The following is an 18,334-nucleotide window of genomic DNA, read 5'->3' as shown; positions in this document are numbered from 1 at the left end:
TCTGAACTTGCTACAATGTCCAGTTTCTAAATGCCACATTGAGAGGAGACATTAATCCCCAATAATTACAGCTGCTTCAGAACAAAGCCATATACTAATAAATCTTTTTGAAAAACTTACCAAAAATGTTCTATGTCAGTCCACTAATCTGAGTAGTAAATGGGAGTGGTTTTCTTGAATTGGTTGAGAGATTAGATAACAAGTAAGTAAAATTGCTTTTAAACTATATTTGGCTTTCAGGTCAACTATTCACTCACTGCTTCAGTTCTGTGCTGTGGAAGGATCAAGAGGTACTGCCTATTTCCTCTCCATCATCTTCTGGAGTCTATTTTGTTGTTTGTTTGTTTGTTTTACTTGCTGAGGTTTTTGAAATATAGTCCTTTCTTTCTGGGATTTTAGCTATTGTGCCACTTGTTTATTCTCAGTTCTGGCCTAAAGTAGTAAAACTTGTTAGGGGAGTCTCTATGCAGAGCTTCACTCCCTCCTTAGCTTGTCAAGTTTGACACACCCCTCTTTTGGGGAGTCTCAGGCCATGTGCTGGGGTGAGGAGAACAGATGCATCAGACTATCCTCCAGCACCTTCTAGGCTTAGAAAAGATTACTCAGGGCTCACCAGATTTGGTCTATATTTAATTGATTTCAGCATTTCCCCTACTCTTAGTGTCAGCCAGGTTCCTTATTCCAGGGCTCAGATCACCTGTGAAAGGGTTCTTTACTCTTCTCAACTTGGTAGACTCAATTTGTCATGCTGAATTTCTGTTTCAAATTACTCTTTGGGAGCCACTATAATGTGACTTCCTCTTATCCACTTATTCCTTTTCCTCAAATGATTAACTGAGTAAATTTAAAGGATATTAAAAATATAGGTCATTCAGAGTAAAGAAATTGGGATATGAGGGCAAAAGGAAGGTTAGAAAATTCAAAAGTAGAGAGGAGAAAAAGTAGAAGAGAAGTAGTACATGAAGGCCACAAAAGAGGGAGAAAGTGAAGAAGGGGGAAAAGGGGAAGGGGAGGGGGAGAGGGAGAGATACAGACAGAACCAAATATGTTGCTATTGTTAGAGGAAGAGGCAAGGAAAGTAAGAGTAACAAAACAAGGAAACAAGTAGAGCAAAACAGCAACCCCTCCCAAAGCAAACAAACAAACAAAACTTATTATAAAGCAATATTCCTATCATTTCTATTCCAAACAGCAGAGCTAGTGGAAAGTGTATCCTTTCTCTACTCTGTCTCTTGAAGCCAGGGTCTAGAATTATTTCTATGAGGATTTCTTCCTGCTTCTCTTCCATCAATAAATCTACCTAACCCCTCACTTCTTTGCCTGTCTCCCATGAGAAGACCATGATTTTGACTTTTATTGTTGTCAATTAGAAAAATCACAAAACACTGGGAAGCTAAACAATCACCTCTAAATTATCCATGTATCAAAGAAGAAATCACAAAGGAAGTAAGAAAACATTTTTAGCTAAATGATAATAAAAAAATATATTTGTGTCCATGAAATAGCTAAAGTAATGCTTAGGAGAAAATTGTAAGTTTAAGTACTTACATTAGAAAATAGAAAAAGTTTAAATCAGTATCTTATCTTCCATCTTAAGAAATTAGAATGGCAATTGTTTAAGTCAATTTTTCCATCACTCTGTCCTGATAGAATAACGTGGAGGAGGAAAGGTTTATTTTGGTTCACAATTTCAGAGGTCTACGTCTGTGAATGATGACTCCATAGCTCTGGACCCAAGATGAGGTAGAGCATCATGGCAAAAGCACATGCCAGAGGAAAGCATATCAGCACATGACAACAGAAAAGCCGAGGGAGACTGCTCCACTCGCCAGGAACAAAATATATACCCCAAAGGGCACACCTCTGACCTGCCCCCTCCAGCCACATCATATCTGCCTTCAGTTATCACCCAGTTAGTTAATCCATATCAGTGGATTAAGCCATTGATTAGGTTACATCTCTCACAACATGATCATTTCACCTCTGAAGGTTCTTGCATTCTCTCACACATGAACTTTTGGGGGACACCACATATCCAAACCATAATAGCAATTAAACCCAAGGAAATGGGAATAAATGAAATTATAGAGAAAAACAATAGAGATCAAAATAAATGAAAGAAAATATAAGGAATATAAAGTTCCACTCTATGACTTGTAATTCCGTACAATTTATTAAGACTACTTTATGGCCTGATAATGGTCTGTTTTGATAAATGTTCCATGAGCATTTGAAGAGAAGTTGTGTTTCTGTAGTTGTTAAATGTTGAGTGTGGGAGGCCGACATAGCATGTGACCAGAGTTTGCTTCCCCTCCTGATCTGCGTGACACTGTCGATCACCTCATGATCTGGTTGCTTAAGTAACCAAAGACGGTAGCCCCGATCTTGAGAGTAGAGAAAACGCAAATGTGTCTTCATGTAGGGGTGTGCCTTCCTACATCCCCAGGGATCGAGCTAGCTCACCTGTTCCTTTGTGATATTACCCCTTGCCCTGTTTGGGATAGAATGTTCCATGGAAGCACCCTTTGTGTGTCTTCTTCTTTTACTCTGCCCTTGGGTGTGGCCTTCCTACATGTCAGTCAACCTGCTGACAGCAGACATCATGAAGCTAGACTCAGCACCTTGAAACCTGACCCCTTGCCTCATTTGAATGGCTTCTCCTCAATAAAAGGGGTCAGCACACGTGCTCTCTCTTTCTGCGGACCCTTAACGTCAGAGGAGCCTTCACAGCACCCCCAAAGAAAAAGGTATTTCTGTCTCTTGTGTGGTTATTTTGCGCAGCCCAATTCCTCTGGAGTGACTCCTGAGTGTTTTTGTTGTGTGGAATGCGACAGTTGAGTTCTTCAAAATCAGTTCTACATTCTTACTGACTTTTTTTTTTTTTACTTCTTGTTCTATCAGTTTCTAAGAAAGCAGTAATAAAATCCCAATATTTAGTAATTTATTTATTTATTTTTTAGATGTATTATAAGATTTTTTACTACATTGCTCAACATTTTTCATACTTTATAACATTTGATGGAGGAAGACTGGTACTGTTCAAAAAATCTAGTTTTATAAATAAAACTCATAATGAGTGTTTTAAAACATACATAAACAAGAAGAAGTATATTCATAGGAACGTATGAAGAATGAAAATTGCAAAGGAAGCATGAAAGTACAGTACTTTGTATTGCCCCAAATGCACAATGAACAGGATCTAAGTCATGAAGTTCACTTGTTGATCATGGCTTACAATTCAGTTACTACTTTAAAGTTGAACCTAGTGATCTTCCAAATTGTTTTTAAATAAAGTTCTTAAATTGTAACAATAAACAAAACACAAGATACACTTAAATAATATTGCAGTTTAACAAAAAACATAAGAAATTTCAACTCTCTTTCTTTGAATTATAAAAATCAACTTTTGAGATGATCATATGATTTTTACCTTTGAGTCTATTGATGTGATAAATTACATTTATTGATTTCTGAATGTTCATCCAACTTGCATTCGTGGGGATGAACCCTACTTGATCATGATGCACTATCTTTTTGATATGATTTTGTATTCGATTTGACAGAATTTTATTGAGAACTTTTGCATCTCTATTCACTAGCAATATTGGTCTGAAGTTTTCTTTCTTTAATGTGTCTTTGCCTGGTTTTGGAATCAGGGTGATATTGGCCTCATAGAATGTGTTTGGAAGTGTTTCCTCTTTTTCTATTTTCTATTTCATAAAATAGTTTGATATGTATTGGTGTTAGTTCTTCTTTAAAGGTCTTGTAGATTATCTCAATAGATGCTGAGAAAGCATTTGATAAAATACAGCATCCCCTCATGCTCAAAACATTAGAAAAACTAGGTATAACAGGAACATACCTCAACATTGCAAAGGCTATCTATGCTAAGCCCCAGGCCAATATCATTCTAAATGGAGAAAAATTGAAAGCATTTCCTCTAAAAACTAGAACAAGACAGGGATGCCCTCTTTCACTACTTCTATTTAACATAGTTCTTGAAACTCTAGGCAGAGCAATAAGACAGATGAAAGAAATTAAAGGGATATGAGTAGGAAAAGAAGAACTCAAATTATCACTATTTGCTGACGATATGTTCTATAACTAGAAGACCCAAAAGATTCCACCAGAAATCTCCTAGAACTAATAAATGAATTCAGCAAAGTAGCTGGATATAAAATCAACACCCATAAATCAAAGACATTTCTGTACATCAATGACAAATCTGCTGAACATGAAAATAGGAAACAAGAAGAAGTATATTCAATAGCCTCAAAAAATAAAATAAAATACTTGGGAATAAATTTAATGAAAGAGGTGAAAGATCTCTACAATGAAAACTACAACACTCTAAAGAAAGAATTTAAAGAAGACCTTAGAAGATGGAAAGATCTACCTTGTTCTTGGATAGGCAGAATTAATACTGTCAAAATGACCATACTGCCAAAAGCACTATACAGATTCAGTGCAATCCCAGTCAAAACCCTAATGCCATTCCTTATAGAAGTAGAAAAAGCAATCATGAAATTCATCTGAAAAAAAAAAAAAGACACCCAGAATAGCCAAAGCAATTCTTAGCAAGAAGAGTGAAGCTGGTGGCATTACTATTCCAGACCTTAGACTATACTACAGAGCAATAGTAATAAAAACAACATGGTATTGGCACCAAAATAGACCTGTAGACCAATGGTACAGAATAGAGGACACAGAGTCTAACTCACATAACTTCAATTATCTTATATTAGACAAAGGCGCCCAAGACTTACATTAATGAAGAGGTAGCCTCTTCAACAAATGGTGCTGGGAAAACTGGAAATTCACATGTGAAAAAATGAAATGAAACCTCTATCTCTCACTAAGCACAAAATGCAACTCAAAGTGGATCAAGGACCTAGGAATTAAACCAGAGACCTTGCACCTAATGGAAGAAAAAGTAGGCCCAAATCTCCATCATGACAGATTAGGCCCCAACTTTCTTAATAAGACTCCTGTAATGCAAGAATTAAAACAAAGAATCAATAAATGGGATGGATTCAAACTAAAAAGCCTCTTCTCAGCAAAAGAAACAATGAGTGAGATGAATAGAGAGCCTACAGAATGGGAGCAAATCTTAACCACAAGCACATTAAATAGAGCATTAATCTCTAGGATATATAAAAACCTTAACACCAAAAAAAAAAAACAAATAACCCAATCAATAAATGGGACAAGGAACTAAACAGACACTTCTCAGAAGAGGATATACAATCAATCAACAAACATATGAAAAAGTGTTCAACATCTCTAGCAATTAGAGAAATGCAAATCAAAACTATTCTAGGATTTCATCCCACTCCAGTCAGAATGGCAGCTATCAAGAATACAAACAACAATAAGTGTTGGCAAGGATGTGGGGGGGGGGGGGGAAGGCACACTCATACATTGCTGGTGGGACTGCAAATTGGTGTAGCCAATCTGGAAAGCAGTATGGAGATTCATTGGAAAACTGGGAACGGAACCCCCATTTGACCCATCTATCCCTCTCCTCGGTCCATACCCAAAGGACTTAAAAACAGCATACCACAGGGACATAGCCACAACAATGTTTGTAGCAGCACAATTCACAATAGCTAAACTGTGGAACCAACGTAGATGCCCTTCAGTAGATGAATGGATAGGGAAACTTTGGTATATATACACTATGGAACATTACTCAGCATGAAAAGAGAATAAAATCATGGCATCTTAAGGTAAATGGATGAAGCTGGAGAATATAATGCTAAGTGAAGCAAGCCAATCCCCCAAATCCAAAAGCCAAATGTTTTCTTTGATATGAGGTTGCTGACTCATAATGGCAATTGAGGGGGAGCGTGGGAGGAATGGAGGAACTTTAGATAGGGCAAAGGGGAAGGAGGGGAAAGGAGAGGGTAAATGGGTAGGAATGATAGTGGAATGAGTTAGACCTCATTACCCTAAGTACATGTATAAAGACATGAATGGTGTGAAAATACTTTGTGTACAATCAGTTACTTGAAAATTGTGCTTTATATGTGTAATATGAAATGAATTGCATTCGCCATCATGTATAACAAATGAGAATGAATTAAAAAGTCAACTTTTGGCTAAGTTATAAACATGTTTATTATGTAATTACTTGCACAACTCTAGTAATACTATCAGTGGCTATAGATCAGATTTAAAAAAAAAATACATAGCCCCATTATTTACCTGTAGAACATGTTTGTTTATGCCTATATTTCAGCATTTATTGTATCATCATTGTTCTAATTTTTAAAGTTACCATCCAAAGGATAAACAAAACCACCTAAAAATTGGCACAAATGTTTATTTCTCAGTTTGTGGAAATGTTCTTAATTTGTTGATGTAGGAAACAATTTTCAACTTTGATTGCTATGTCGAAAAACAGAAGAAAATCTGCTTTGCAATTCAATTTGTAGTTCAATTGCATATAGGCAGCACGCTATATATGAAAAAATTACTAACTGAACTACAGGTCTTAAATACTGTGAAAAAATTTAACAGTTAATTATAATTTGTTTAACAATCTAGGAAGTTCACAGACATCAGCAATTCCAGTGTAATTTCAGGTGCAATTGGGAATTCGGGAATCTCAGTGAAGCTGTTAGTGTAGCGCACCTTGTAGGTAAAATACATGCTTACTTTTGATAGCACGTGTGAAGGGGATCACTCTAAAATTGACCTCATTAGTTTCATTTTCGGTAAAGTGATCTGGGCCACTCAACATGGCTTTTATTGTTCCTGATGTTCGTGCATGTTCTTTTTTTTTTTTTTTACAATAAATTCATGACCATTAGAAGATATCAATTTGACATACATAGCATCAGGGCTTTCACAACTACCATAGGTTTTCTCTTCTCCATCCATTATGTTCCACAGGAACTTAGTAGTTTCTCATCAGCTACTGCAGCCAGGTCCCCTCATACCACCATGGCCCCTACTCCAGGGCCACCCCCCAACACCACATAAATTTTATTTTTGATTAGTGTGTTTTGAAGCAATGTTACTGCATTTATGCACGTTTAGAATTTCTACATCTTCTTGATAAGTTGGCTCTTTATGAATTAATTGTTTATCCCTGCCAATACTCCTTGTTTTGAACACAACTTTTTCTTCTGTTTATATAGACAAACTGGCCATCTTATGATTGTTGTTTGCATGGTATAACTTTTGCTATCATTTTCTTTCAATCTATCTCTGTCCTTAGGTTTAAGGTATATCTCTTGTAACCAATATATTTACTCTATCAATATTTGCCTGTTAAATGAAGTGATATCAACTATTTCCCCTTACTGTGATTATTAAAATGGTTAGGTTTAAATCTACTGTCTTGCTATTATGTCATCTGTGGCTGGTCCTTTTATTTCTCCTTTTGTAATGACTTTTGAATTGTTCACATTTCTTTTTATTTCATCCTCTCTTCCCCTCTGTCTCTCTCTTTTCTTTTTCAGTGCTAGGGATCAAACCCAGGGCCTCAGGCATACTAAGCAAGTGCTATACTGCTGAGCTAAACTCCCACCCCTCAAATATTTTCAATATTCCATTTATCTCCTCTATTGAGTCTTTAGCAATGATTTCTCTAATCTGACAGTGTGTGCCCTTAAATTAATACAATCTACCCTGTATTAATTTTACATTACTTTATATACAACATAAATAGTATAATTCCATCTCAATCAACTTTAATTTCTATAGTAAAATTCTATTTACTCCATCTCATACTGAATGCTGTTTTGAGAAATTTTATTTCACATAGGCAATATATTTACTGATACCTTGTTATTTTTTTTCTTTGAGTGGTCAATAGTCTTTAGTGAAATAAGACACATAGTTGATAATATTTATCCACATGCTTAGTATCTGCAGTGTCTTCATTGATTTTTTCAGAGTCAGACTACCAGGTGGGATTATCTTTTTTTCAGGTTCATCCATTTGCTTGTCTGTTCAGAATAAGTAACCCACCACTTGGTGGGAAAGTCTGCTCTAGAAGTTGCTTACTATGGGAAGTCTAACCCTTCTCTAGAAATTCTTCACTTATTAAATTCTTTTGTCTTCAGAGTTCTCTCATATATAAGGAAAAATACGGGTTTTTAATACAACCAGTACTGCTTTTCACAGGAATGAAAGTCTTCCTGACCCATAGCCAAACCTCCTTACCCAGAAATTTATCCTTTTCAAGCTGTTTATTTTTCTTTCATTTCTATGCTTCCAACTTCACGCAGCCTGGAGAATATCCTTTAATATTTCTTCAAGTTTAAGACTAATAATGATAAATTCTGTCAGCTCTAGTTGCTTGGAAATATTCTTATTTCACCTCAATATTTTGAATGAATTTTCAGTGGGTGTAGAATTCTCAGTAATTCCAGGTAAGTTCTCTTAGATCATATTCCACTGGATTGCAGCTTCCATGGTTTCTGTTGCAAAGTCAGTGATTATTTTTTTTTAATTTTGTTCTTTTGAATGTCATGAGTCTTTTTTCACTTTTTAAAGATTTCCTCCTGATCTTTCATTTTCATTAAAGCAGGGTTTTCCTTGCTTTATTCTATGTGGAAGTGGGAGAACAACTTAAATCTGTGAGTTGATGTTTTCTCAGGTTTTGGAAAATTCTTAACCATTTTTGAAAAATTTGTTTCTGCAACACATTCTTTCTCTTCTCCTTCTGGGACTTTTGTTCACATCCCACATATCTCTTACATCCTATTCTATTTCCCCTTCTCTCTATTCTTTACTTTGATTATTTTCAACTGGTGTGTTTCCAGTTCCACCTATCCTGTCCTCTGCTGTATTCAGTCTGCTATTAAACAAATCCAACAAGTTCTTAATTTCAGATATTGGTGTTTTATAATCTTAGAATGTTCATTTATTTTTTATTGTAGATTCTAATTCTCTATTAGAACAATACATCATTTGTCTACCTTTTCCTCTGTTTTTTTTTTTTAACATATGGATCATAGTTACTCCAAAGTTTCTGTCTGCCAACAATGGGAACTTCTCTTAGCCTAAATCTACAGAGTATTTTATCAGTTGATTTTTTTAGTCACTTTTCCTTGCTTCCTTGCATTTGTCAATATGGGCCTACAATAATGGGTCAACCCAGTGATGCTTAATTCAGGTGAGCTACTTATATTTTCTTTCAGATTTTGCTTAGCTCTTCTACCTAATTCACCTACAGGTACTTTTTAGGATAAAGCCTACCTTTTTTCCAATTTAGAAAGCTATTGAAGGGTTACTGTGGGCCAACTATTTTTCATGTCCTACATTTCTTTTAATCTCCATAATAATCACATAGAAATAATAGTCATCACTTATATAGTAGTATGTTTATACATTTACATGCTCTTTTAACTCTCACATGAATATTATAAATAGGCACTGTTTTATTAATCCTGCTTTAAAAATAAAATGTCTTGGAAACCAGAGGGGTTAAGTAACTCCTTCCCTCCCAAGGGAGAATATATGGAGATATATATACATACACACATACACTAGAATTCAGAAATTTTCATCTAGTCAGGTTGGCTTCAGAATTTGTGCTTTTAACAACTGCTTTATTTGTGATATTATTCTAATTTTACAGAGAAGAATACCACATGTTAGAAAGATTAGATGTCCCCAAGTTTTCAGTGCTAGGAAGTAACAGCCATAGAGTTTGATCCGGGCTTTAAAGTCTTTGCTCTTTCCTCTACACTACACTTTATCCCAAAGGAGACAAAGTAAATGTTTTTTTTATTTTGTGGACCTTGTGAGAATTTTGTGCAGGCTTAAGTGGTGGGCAGGGAGGGCTTCTGGTCTTAATGAAGATAATATCTTCTCATGTATATGGTCCATTAGCCTCTATATGGCCACACACTGGAAGGGGGTTGTGTTCCCGCTGGCATGTGTTATTTCTGAATACCTATAGGACTGACTCCTGGAGAAGGATTTTGATATCTCCCTTAATATTCACTTGAGGAAAGAAAGAGGACGGAGCTCAACCTTGATGTCCTCTGCTATGCTAGGGACACACGATTCTCAACTGACACATGCCTCTTCCTTCAGACATAAGCACATGTCCTCTGTTGGTGTTGCATGGATTTGCCAGCTAGAATCTGAGTCCTATAAAGGGTCTGAGAAACAAAGTACTTGCACTGTTGGGGCTCAGACTCGGACTGGGAGAGGGAGTTGGCTTCTTTGGTGGGAAGATCAGACCTAGTTACTTGCCTGAGCTGGGCAGGATGTGTTCTGCTGTGGGAGCCATACCAAATCCTTAGGTCTCTCCTAACACTGACCTTGCTTTTTTTCAGTGTGGAGGCTGCCAGCATTGGATTCGTCATTGTGATTGACAGAAGAAGGGACAAGTGGAGCTCCATAAAGGCATCCTTGACACGAATAGCAGTAAATACTTATTTTTGTGCTATGATAGTTAAAGTCATTTAAATAGTCTTTTCAAATATTTCATATCAAAGTTATGAGGAAAAGGCAATTATTTTATGTCAAATTTTGAGAAGGTCTTTGAAACAGGTGCTATTGCACCATGGAAGGTCTCCAACAGACAATTCCTGAGCATCACAAAGACTCCTCTGAGTCTTTCTGCCTTATTGACTTCTCTACTTACTGAAGAAGGGAAGGCAGGGAGAGCTAGGAAGTTAACAGAATAACCATTGAGTTACAGGAGTTGATACGTAAACACCAGCTTCCATATCTCCCTTTGGAACAATTCTGAGCTGTGTTGCAAACAAAATCTCAGAGGCTCTCAGCCTCCCTTACCTATAAAAGTAACCCCATCATTTATGCATTGTCTATGCATTGCTGTCTACCTCCCTACTCCCTCATCTGTGCTTCCAGATGTACCCAAATCCTTTGTTTGATTGTTTGCTTTGGGGGATGCCTGATTTAAGACAGTCTTTATTTTACTATTCAAATTACTTTTTCACAAAGTAGAAAAACAGTGGCAAAACCAGACAAAATGGTCTTTAGATACATTTGTTGAAGGGATGTTTGCATTTGGCATTAAATTGAACAATTTTCGATGGGCTTCCTTTTCCTTATTAGTCAGTTTTAACCACTGTTGCCTTTGAGCAAGTAGATGCATCTTTTCTCTGTTGGGACCTCAGACCTGTGAACCCAGCCATGTGGTTGCAGGGCCACTTACACCAGTTCTTTTACCCTAGCCCAGGCTCATAAGGACAGTGAAGCCTGACTAAAGAGGGTGCAAAATGTCAGGGTGTTAATGTGAGTGCTGGAATTAGGATGGGAGAAGGACGGTTGAAGCCTTGCATACACCCTCATACAGAAGCAGTCATACATACAGACGTGTACCCATATAGAGTCTTCTCAGATTGCTTTAGAACCTCATCCAGATACACACATTTTGCCTCAGCTGATTTATCATAACATGATACAACAAAATGCAAGGCTGTCCTGTCTAGGAGTTTGTGTTTCAAAGATGGAGACGGGAGTACTGCTTTCCTTGGTACATTAATTGTTTTGTCCCTTTAGTTTTTCTACAGGCCTTATCTGTAAGATAACTACCATCATTGTTGATGCCCATGACTATTCCAGAGATATGGCTTCTGAGGAGTTCTGCTTTCCCAGGGGCCACAGACAATACTCGAACAATATGATAATGAGCCTTATTTGTGCCAAAATTATATTCATCACTTTATGTGTAAAAGATGCTGTGGTGCAGGAGTCCCTAAATCTACCTACGTATCAGAATTTCTTCAAGTGATTGTTAAACATGCAGATGCCTGGAATTCATATCAGTCCTAATGAATCAGAATAGGAGTGAAGACCAGATTTTCTTGTAACTCTCACTTTAAGAGGTTGGGAAACCACTGGAAGAACAGGAATCCGTGGGTAGTGGGAGACTTGGGTTCTGACTTTGTCACTAAGTAGTTCTGTGAATCCGAGTTAACTCCTTGCTCAGGACCCACCTCAAGATGAGGCCAGTACTTTCCAAAAGCAATTTGGCAATAAAAACAAAGGGTCCTACCAAGAACCCTTAAAATGCTAGTTCTTTGGCTCAGTAATTCTTATAGGAATCTATCCTAAGAAAATGTTCCAAAGTATGTATAAAGATGTTCATTTATAATAGTAAAAATATAAAAAATCTTAAACAATTAGCAAAAAGTTATTGATTAGATAAATCATGCACCCATAAAAATATTTCCAAAGACTTCTTTAAATAACAGGAATAAAAGCTCATAGTATATTAAATAACAGGAATAAAAGTTCATAGTATATTAAGTGGAAAGGCAAGTTACAAAGTAACTGTGGTGTAAGTCTAACTATGATATAGACAATTTAATGAACAAAATAGACTATAATTATATAAACTAAAATATTAAATATGCCTGTGACACCATGGGTGGTTATTTTATAATGTAATTCTATTTCACAATTTTTATATAAAGAGTAGGAATTATTTTTATAATAAGAATTTTTTTTTGCTCATTGGTTTGATTTGCTTTACTTTTTAAAGAGTAGTTTGAGTTACCTGACCTTTAGGGCTCTTTTAATTCTGAAATTCTCTTAGATTTATTCTAATTCTTTGACATCCATGGCCTCCAATTTAACTTTTTCTTCTGTGATCTTGGGCAGGAGAAGACTAAAGTATATCTTGGTAATGGATGTGACATTTTCTCTCTACCCTGACACTTGTCATGATGCTTGCAGGTGGCATTTCCAGGAAACTTACAGCTCATATTCATCCTTCGTCCATCTCGCCTTATCCAGAGAACATTCACTGACATTGGCATTAAATACTATCGAGATGAATTTAAGATGAAAGTGCCGGTAAGCTTGAATTCTCACCTTGTCTCCATCTCTCAGGGGCATCTGTCATTTGAACTGGGCTGCTAAGAAAGGTGAGACTCAAGAGTTACAGAGGGAGAGGAGGGCATCCTAGGCTGGGAACAGCTGCGCAAAGGCACAGGGCAAGAAGCACACACTTCTTATGAAGTCTGGGGGAATCCCCAGTTTTGTTGGAGCACACAGAAAATAGTATTTTGGAAGAAAAGGAAGGAAACATGAAATAGTATCTTCAGCAGGAGGATAAAGGGTCTGGTTTTTATCCAGTAGACAATGAGGGTCCAGCAAAGGTTTTCTAGTTGGGGAGTGAGATGGTGAAATGGTGTACTAGAGTTATGTTGATCTGGGAGTGGTATATAACTAAGGAAAGATAATAGAGGAGGAAGATAAAGGGTAAAGTTGAAAGAAAATGTGACTCTAAAGCATGGGGGTGACATAAGAATCTGTACAGTGAAAAACCAACAAAATTTTTTAAAAAGATTCAAAATTGTATGCATAAGTTTGGCAAACAGAGGTGTGGAAACAATCACTCTCATGCTTAGCTGGTAGGAATATAGTTGGTAACAACCAATATGAAGGACTAATTATCAGTATTTATAGAAAATTTAAATGTAAATGTTCTTTGAACTCTCTATAAGAATTATTCTACAGATATGTTCTGGTTTAGATAATGGGGTGTTCCACAAAAGCTCATGTGTGAGACAATCAAGAAAGTTTATGGTTGGAATGATTGGGTTATGAGATATTAATCCCCTGATAGGGATTAACTGAGTGGTGACTGTGGGAAGGTAGGGTATGCCTGGAGGAAGTCCTATCTGTGGGCAGGTAGGTGACTGGATAGGTAGAGTATGCTGGAGAAGGTCCTATCTGTGGGCAGGTAGGTGACTGTGGGCAGGCAGGGTATACCTGGAGGCGCTATCTACAATCATTACCTAGTTAATCTCTATCAGAGGATTAATACACTGATTAAATTAAGGCTATCATAACCCAATAATTTCACCTGTAAACTTTCTTGCATTGTCTTACACATAAACTTTTAGGGGACACCTTATATCTAAACCATAACATGGGGATTTAACCCAGAGGTACTCTACTGCTGGGATCTGTCCCCAGTCCTTTTTATATTTTATTTTGAGACAGGGTCTAAGTTGCAGAGGCTGGCCTTGAACTTGAGATCCTCTTGCCTCAACCTCCCAGGTCTCTGGGATTATAAATGTGCACTACCATTCCCAGGCGAAGTTGTTTTTAATAGCTAAAGACTGGGAAGAACTTAATTATTGCAACTAGTTAAGTTAATTATATTCTACCTAATCAGTGAAATACTTTTCAGCCAACGAAAATGGTAAGATATGGTACAACCACGTTGGAAATAGTTAGTAGTTTCTTATAAAGTAAACATAGACTCAAGCTGTGACCCAGCAGAGAAATGAAAATGTATGTCTACCAAAAAAAATGTACAAGAATGTCTATTGACAGGTGAATGGATGAAGAAACTGTCTGTGCCATGCTTCTATAAAGGAATAACATTAAGTAATAAAAAGCAGTGAAGTGAGCTGCTATGAATATTGACATGGACGCATCACTGTAGTATGGTGATTTTAAGTCCTTTGGGTATAAACTGAGAAGTGGGATAGCTGGTCAAATGGTGGTTTCATTCCAAGTTTTCTGAGAAATCTCCATACTGCTTTCCATAGTGGTTGCACCAATTTCAGTCCCACCAGTATTATATGAGTGTGCCGTTTTCCACACATCTTAACCAAAATTTGTTGTTGCCTGTATTCTTGATGATTGACATTCTTACTGGAGTGAGATGAAATTTTAGAGTATTTTTGATTTACATTTCTCTACTTGTTAAAGATGTTGAATATTTTGTCATATATTTATTTGTTGATCAATTGTATTTCTTCTTCTGTGAAGTATCTGTTCAGTTCCTTAGCCCATTTATTGATTGAGTTATTTGCTTTTGGGGTGTTAAGTTTTTTGAGTTCTTTATATATCCTAGAGATTAATGATTTATCTGAGGTTCATGTGATAAAGATTTTCTCACAATCTGTAGGCTCTCACCAAAGGCCAAATATGATATGCAGATGCTAATTCACAATGGTGGGGGCTCTAGGGAAGAATATAGTTACTTCATATTAGATAGAGGGGAGTGAAAGGAGAGGAGGGGATATGAGGATAGGAAGGATAATAGAGTGAAACAGATGGTATTACCTTATATACATATATGACTGCATGACCAATGTGATTCTGCAACATGTACAATCAAAAAAATAAGAATTTATACTCCATTTATGTATGATATATCAAAGCACATAAATGCATTCTATTTTCATGTATAACTAATTAAAGTAAATTTAAAAATTTATAAAAAATAATAAACCTAAAAAAAGCAGTGAAGTACAAATACATACAATAACATGGAAGCAACTCAATAATATTCTCTTGAGAATCCAAAGTGGTTGCTTCTATTCTGAATTCCTGTGTTAACCATTCCATCAAAATGAAAAGCCTAAATGACATGGCAGCAAAAGAGGATTCCTCCATCACATCCAACATGATCAACCTGCTTGCTGAGAATACTCAGTATCCACGGCATCATTGCTGCCTTTTCTACCGTTGTGAGTGTGCACCATGGAGAAGTACTTTGCCCATGACCACTGTGTAGATAAAGCTGTGCTCTCTGAATTAAAGATAGTCCTGAAGAGCTTCCTAAGTTAAGGCCAATAATTGAAATTGGAGGTTAAATCTGATCCAGTAATCATGGCTGGAATGATTGTATTGGAGAGAAATATATTGATATGTGTGCATAAACCAAGATTCAGAAGCTGAACCGGGCTATGTGGGAGAGTATCTTAAGTGTTGATGTTCTATCATCGGTGAAAATTCTTAAACATGAATCAACAATAAAATGCTTCCTAAAGAGGCTATAAAAATTTCTCTTGAGATAAAGAAACTATATGCTAAAGAGCATATTCTTCATGATTCCTTTTATGTAAAGTTCAAGGATAGGACAAACTAAGCTGTGGTGATACAAAATCAAAACAGCAGTTTTGAGTTGGGTGTGGTGGCACATGCATGCGATCCCTGTGGATGGGAAGGCTGCGGCAGAAGGATCACAAGTTTGAAACCAGCCTCAGTGACTTCACAAGGCCCTAAGCAATTTAGTGAGACCTATTTCAAAAATAAAAAAATAAAAAGGGCTGGAGATGTAGCTCAGTGGTAAAGCTACCCTAGACTCAATCCCCAGTACCACCCCCCCACACACAAAAAAAGCTTGAGTGTTTAAGGGAAATCAAACAAGCTGTGAGTTTCTTACTCAATTTTCCTGAATTGAGTAATGATTGATATTTGGGAAGAGATGACAACTAACAAGAAGCAAATGACCTGTCACAGACCTCATGAGCTTTTTTACCCTTCATTATTGAAGACTAATCAATTGTTTCTTGCCACTTTGTTTTAACTGATCAGTTGCTCAATATCCTATGTATTGCCCTGGTTGTACATAAAACATGCCTCTGAGTGACCATATATACAGATCCCTATGTGATTTATGACCTGCTTTTCATGTGGTGCATCTACACAGAGGAGGGACAGGACATCTACATTATCTCAATATTATGTCTTTAGCTATTTCCGGTAGTTATGTTGATTCCCTACCTAGTCTACTTTTGATTTGAAACTTAAAATCAACTTTTTAGAGAGCTCTCGGCCACCCTGGGCACATTTGCTAGATCATTCTCCAGTACAAGTTTGCCTTGTAGGCTGCATTTGACCCACACACAACCTTGCTCGCCCCAGGTAAGTCTGATGCTCTGTGGAATCCAGAGTCTTAGGTTACCAAGTTTGAAACAAACTTCAAAACACATTTTGCCTTTTAAATGACAGATCCAGCTGTTAGTCTTCCTTACTTTGTTTTTAAAATGTGGTTGTGATGTTAGTACTTTTGTAGCCCTTAGCCTCTCTTATTATCATATCTCCCTGTTCATTTCTAGTTAGATAATAATTATATTTCTATAAATTGAAGGGGAAATAAGTTCATTATGCATAGTTGGCATACGGATCTCCTGGCATAGGGATAAAATTGTAGTCAAGGGAGACAGAGTACTTGAATGTAGTGAAAGTTTCTGAGCACCTATTGCTGGCCATTCTGAAACAGCTAGACACATAGCTGCCTTGCCAAACTGTTATGTGAAGTTATTAAGGCAGTCTCACAAAAAGGCAGGTTATCATGGACATGAAAATTTGTTTCTTTAAAAAAAAAAAAGAAGTCTGTGGCAGAAAACAGGAAATGTTTACATTTGTAATGGAAAGAGCCAACATCTTCTGCAGGAACAGCTTTAAGCAAGTAATGGGTAAGAACATAAATATATACAGAAAAGGAAACAAAAAAAGACATGCTTAATGTATAACAACTGTTCCAAGAATGTGCAAGTGGTACGTGTTATCCTAAAGTTCTTGGATCCAGAGAAGGGAATGCAGAGGCTTGGAAAGAAGTTTGTTACACTCGAGAGAGTTCCAGGGAAGGGATCATCACAATGCTGCATAGGTCACAGGGGAGGCACTGTCAGGAGGCAGAAGCGGAAGCAAGGGGGAAAACCAGGCCAAAGCCTTTCTGCAGGAAGGGGAAACAGCTTATGATTGGCTAGTTCAAATAATTCCTCTGGGCTACACAAGTAGTCTCTGGTTATCTGGTACCTGGCTCTGGGCTAGTTTCAGGGTGGGGGAAATAACGTCTGTGCATATGAGTTTGATAAATGTGGATGAGGATTTGGATGGGGATTGGCTGGTTTGCATATGAAAAGCATGCTCCCTGCTGAACCTTTGGCTATCTCTGGGTTGTGGGTTAGCCATGGCAGGGACAGTCTCTGGCCAATCACTGAGGCCACAAATGCAGGGCATCAAGAACACAGAAAATAAGAAAATAGTGTTTGTTTAATTGATCCTGTGATGAAGGATGCCCAATATGCAAATACAGAAACAAAGAAATAACAAAGAACAACAACTACTTTAAGGTCAGATTTACATGCTCAGTATGTTCTGTGAGTTTGACCAACAGATTTGTTTTGCTATTTCCCTTTCCTATATAAAAATTTTAAACTTGTTTTTTAAACTCTTGATCCTGAGTAAATTAGGAGGAAAACATTTTTTTGTTGAAACTGCTTTGCCTTCTTCATTTTTTAATTTAACGTGCAGTAAAATTCGCTCTTTCTGATACATAGTCTGTTTGGACAAACACACGGAGTTATTTAATTCCCAGCACAGTGAAGCTACAGAATGGTTTTATCACCCACCAGATTTCCTTATGCTCTTCTTTCTAATCATTTCCTCTCGCATCCCAAACAGCTGGCAACCTGATCTGTTCTCTGTCCTCACAGTTTTGTCTTTTCCTGAAAATCATGTTAATTAAATTATATACTAAGCAGACATTGAGTATGACTTTGTTACTTAGCATGAACCATTTGGGTTTCACCCATGTTGTTGGATGTGTCGACAGTTCTTTATATTGCTGAATATTGTCGCT

At 36.9% G+C, this 18,334-nt stretch overlaps 1 protein-coding gene and 1 pseudogene across 9 annotated transcripts in view; one reads left to right on the top strand and one right to left on the bottom strand.

Annotated features, from left to right (window-relative positions):
- The window catches only part of MCF2L2 (MCF.2 cell line derived transforming sequence-like 2), a 247,921-nt gene that overhangs the window by 77,735 nt on the left and 151,852 nt on the right, over positions 1-18,334 (top strand). For all 8 annotated transcript variants that reach the window (XR_014022845.1, XM_081300602.1, XM_081300604.1 and 5 more), the window contains exons 4-5: positions 10,302-10,392; positions 12,676-12,795. Coding sequence is in view for 7 of the 8 variants with exons in the window: in XM_081300602.1 (XP_081156728.1) it covers positions 10,302-10,392; positions 12,676-12,795 (211 nt within the window). In the remaining variant the exon portion in view is untranslated. The remainder of the gene's footprint in view (positions 1-10,301; positions 10,393-12,675; positions 12,796-18,334) is intronic.
- LOC308653958 (elongin-C-like) lies at positions 6,538-6,885 on the bottom strand (annotated as a pseudogene). The gene has a single exon. The product of its transcript is annotated as an elongin-C-like (transcript).

This window comes from Spermophilus citellus, assembly GCF_964194105.1.
Source record: "Spermophilus citellus genome assembly, chromosome: 7".
Classification (NCBI taxonomy): domain Eukaryota; kingdom Metazoa; phylum Chordata; class Mammalia; order Rodentia; family Sciuridae; genus Spermophilus; species Spermophilus citellus.
Note: the sequence above shows the minus strand (reverse complement) of the source record. Positions and strands in the feature narration are given on the sequence as shown.